The following is a 3397-nucleotide window of genomic DNA, read 5'->3' on the forward strand; positions in this document are numbered from 1 at the left end:
GCGGCCAGGGGAGGGGGCGCCGGCGGCCCCCGCATTAGTGAGCAGCTTGCGCCCAGGAGGGCGAGAGCGCGCGACCCGCCAGGGGCCCGCCGCCGCCGCGCCGCCCTCCCCCGCGCTGTCAGCCCCGCCGGGCGCAGCCGCCGCCGCCGCCGCAGCATCTTCTGCCCCTGCGCCCCCGCCAGCCCCGAGGAAGTCCCCGCCGAGGACCGGGGCCCCCGGGAGCGCAGGAGGAAAGACCAGACTCCCCTAAAACACCCAGATGCCGAGGATTGAAGCAGCCTAGCCAGAGCTTTCTGTGGATTAAAAAAAAATACACGATTTTTTTTTTCCCTTGGCAGAAGAAAAGGAGAGGAAGACCAGCGGGGCTCTGCAAGGAAAAAAGGGGATGTAACTCGTGGATACGTTTTTTTTCCACCCCTCAAATGTCTTGTTCTACTTTGTAAACATTTTCTTTTTTTAAACCCCAGCTCCAGCCGGACGCCCCCAGACCTCCGGGGGTGCGAGGAGGTGGTGGTTTTCATTTTGGGCTTTGCATATTTGGTTCTTAGATTTTTGAGAGCCTTCTTATTCCGCCAGACATCTCATGCGGGGTGAAGTCCACTCGGCCCCCTCCCCCGAGTCTTCGTGTGCACGGAATTCGAGGAGATCCGGTTACTAAGGATATAGAGGAAAAAAATAAATCGCGTGCCTGCTTTTTTTTTTTTTAATTGCCTGTTCTCCCCACCCCCAAATTAAGTTGCTTAGCAAGGGGGAAAGAGGCTTTTTCCTCCCTCCAGCAGCCCAGCTGAACGCCTTTCGTTTTTTGCCCCCGCGGATCTTCCATGTAGGAAGCCGAGGCTGGCGAGCCCGACACTCGGGAGCCGCTGCGGGGGGGGCTCTTTTTTGGGAGGCGCCGACCGGGGCAGGCTTCGCCGCCCCCAGGGAAGCGGCGGCCGCGTTCCTCCGGGGTGCGCCGGGGCCCGAGAGCCGCGCACGGCGCGGGCCGCGCGGGGTGGGGCAGCCAGAGCGCAGGCCCCCGAGCCCCGGCGGGCGCCCCCGGGCCCCCGCGCGCGCCCCGGCCTCCGGGAGACTGGCGCATGCCACGGAGCGCCCCTCGGGCCGCCGCCGCTCCTGCCCGGGCCCCTGCTGCTGCTGCTGTCGCCTGCGCCTGCTGCCCCAACTCGGCGCCCGACTTCTTCATGGTGTGCGGAGGTCATGTTCGCTCCTTAGCCGGCAAACGACTTTTCTCCTCGCCTCCTCGCCCCGCATGTTCAGGACCAAACGATCTGCGCTTGTCCGGCGTCTCTGGAGGAGCCGTGCGCCCGGCGGCGAGGACGAGGAGGAGGGCGCGGGGGGAGGTGGAGGAGGAGGCGAGCTGCGGGGAGAAGGGGCGACGGACGGCCGGGCGCATGGGGCCGGTGGCGGCGGCGCGGGCAGGGCTGGCTGCTGCTTGGGCAAGGCGGTCCGAGGTGCCAAAGGTCACCACCATCCCCACCCCCCAGCCACGGGCGCCGGCGCGGCCGGGGGCGCCGAGGCGGATCTGAAGGCGCTCACGCACTCGGTGCTCAAGAAACTGAAGGAACGGCAGTTGGAGCTGCTGCTCCAGGCCGTGGAGTCCCGCGGCGGTACGCGCACCGCGTGCCTCCTGCTGCCCGGCCGCCTGGACTGCAGGCTGGGCCTGGGGGCGCCCGCCGGCTCGCAGCCCGCGCAGCCGCCCTCGTCCTACTCGCTCCCCCTCCTGCTGTGCAAAGTGTTCAGGTGGCCGGATCTCAGGCATTCCTCGGAAGTCAAGAGGCTGTGTTGCTGTGAATCTTACGGGAAGATCAACCCCGAGCTGGTGTGCTGCAACCCCCATCACCTTAGCCGACTCTGCGAACTAGGTAAGAAGTTCTGCGCTCACCCCTTTCCTTTCCCTTCCCCTGGCGCTTTAGTGGTGGAAGAACCCCCTTTCCCCCCGGGGTGTGTGTGTGTGTGTGTGCGCGCGCGCGCAGCCGCCTCAGGGCGGGGGTGTACATCCCCTTCTGGGAAGAGACTTTGGGGACTAAAGTAGAGAAAGGATACGGGGAACCTGCAAGGGCATTCCCTGGGGGTTCCCTTCCAGGTTTTTCTCCTCTGCAGCCCCTAGGTGGGCTGTGGGCACTGTTCAGGCACACACTCCACAGACACGCGGTTAAAAATGAGTTCCTTTCATTTCCACATCAGCTAGGGGGTGCAGAGAGAAGTGGGGGTCACGCCTCCCGTGCACCCGGAAAAGCGTTGAGGTGTGTGGCCGAGTTGGATTCGGTCCAAGCCCGCCAAGGAAGGTTGGGAGAAGCCAGTTGTAAAGGCTGGAAAGCTCTGTGCCTTTAGTAAATGAGTCACGTCGGGATGGATACTCCCTTGCCGCACAGCTCTGGGGTCTTGGGGCAAAGAGGGTTCGGATGGGAGGCCCAACTGGGTATCTCCTCTCAAGTCCGCCAGCCAGGATGGAAAAGAGCCAGCGGCCAGAAGTTGGGTGTCCCCAACTTTTACTCTCTTCCAGTACAGTAAAGCACAGAACTGACTCGAGGATGGGCTTTCCCCAGCCCCTCCGTGTCTTTGCCGCCCCTTACTGCGCCGGGCCCTGGGCTTCGCTTCTGAGACCCCAGCCTCCCTCGCTTTATCCTTTCGCCGCCGCCTCCACCGCTTCCCATTTCTCCACATCTCTGTGCGCGGCGGGGGATGTGCCTCGGGCTCCCACAGATCCTCCCAAGTTCACCAGCGCACTTGGGGCGCGTCTCCCGGGTGGGCTGGGAAAGGAGATCCCCGAGTTTCTGCGGGGGTGTGCGGGGGGCGGGGGTGAATGGCGCCCCCGGAGGGCGGGCAGGGGGCTTCGTCGCTCCCCGCCCCGGGAGCTGTGAAGTGCGCGGCCCGGGCCGAGCCGGTGCTTTCCAGCCGGGCCGGCGGAGCGCGGCGGCGGCGGTGGCCGCAGACGTGGAGGAGCGGAGCGCCGAGGCTGGCGCCAGGCGGCCTCTTTTGTTTATCTGACAGCTAAATATCAAGGCAATCACCGCCTCGCGGCCCTGCCTCCAACCCCCACAGCTAAGACAAACAGTTGGGCTAAAAGAATGCCTCTGTTATCATAAGTTTCTATCTCTCGTTCTCATGGCTCGGCCTTTATTTTCTCTTACTTTTTTAATTCCAGAGTCTCCCCCTCCTCCTTACTCCAGATACCCGATGGATTTTCTCAAACCAACTGGTGAGTGGATGATTTTAAAAATATCCTTCCTATCTTGAGTTAGAAATGGAGCCTGTAGAACGCGGATTTTTGTGTCGGGGCCGCGGCTTTGGGGAGGCGCTGGGCTTGCCCCGAGGTGATGCTGGGCTTCCTCTGCTGGAAGTTTGGTGGATTTTTCTGTTTTTGTTGTGGCTGGAGAGTGTGTGTGTGTGTGTGTGTGTG

At 63.1% G+C, this 3397-nt stretch overlaps 1 protein-coding gene across 2 annotated transcripts in view; it reads left to right on the forward strand.

The window, feature by feature from the left end:
* Positions 1–1098: 1098 nt before the first annotated feature.
* SMAD7 (SMAD family member 7) overlaps positions 1099–3397 on the forward strand; it is a 29407-nt gene continuing 27108 nt past the window's right edge. For both annotated transcript variants that reach the window (XM_040632528.1, XM_040632529.1), the window contains exons 1-2: positions 1099–1859; positions 3143–3196. In XM_040632528.1, coding sequence (XP_040488462.1) covers positions 1247–1859; positions 3143–3196 — 667 coding nt within the window. In that variant the 5' untranslated portion in view covers positions 1099–1246. The remainder of the gene's footprint in view (positions 1860–3142; positions 3197–3397) is intronic.

Source organism: Ursus maritimus, unplaced genomic scaffold (assembly GCF_017311325.1).
Source record: "Ursus maritimus isolate PB19 unplaced genomic scaffold, ASM1731132v1 scaffold_18, whole genome shotgun sequence".
Taxonomy (NCBI): Eukaryota; Metazoa; Chordata; class Mammalia; order Carnivora; family Ursidae; genus Ursus; species Ursus maritimus.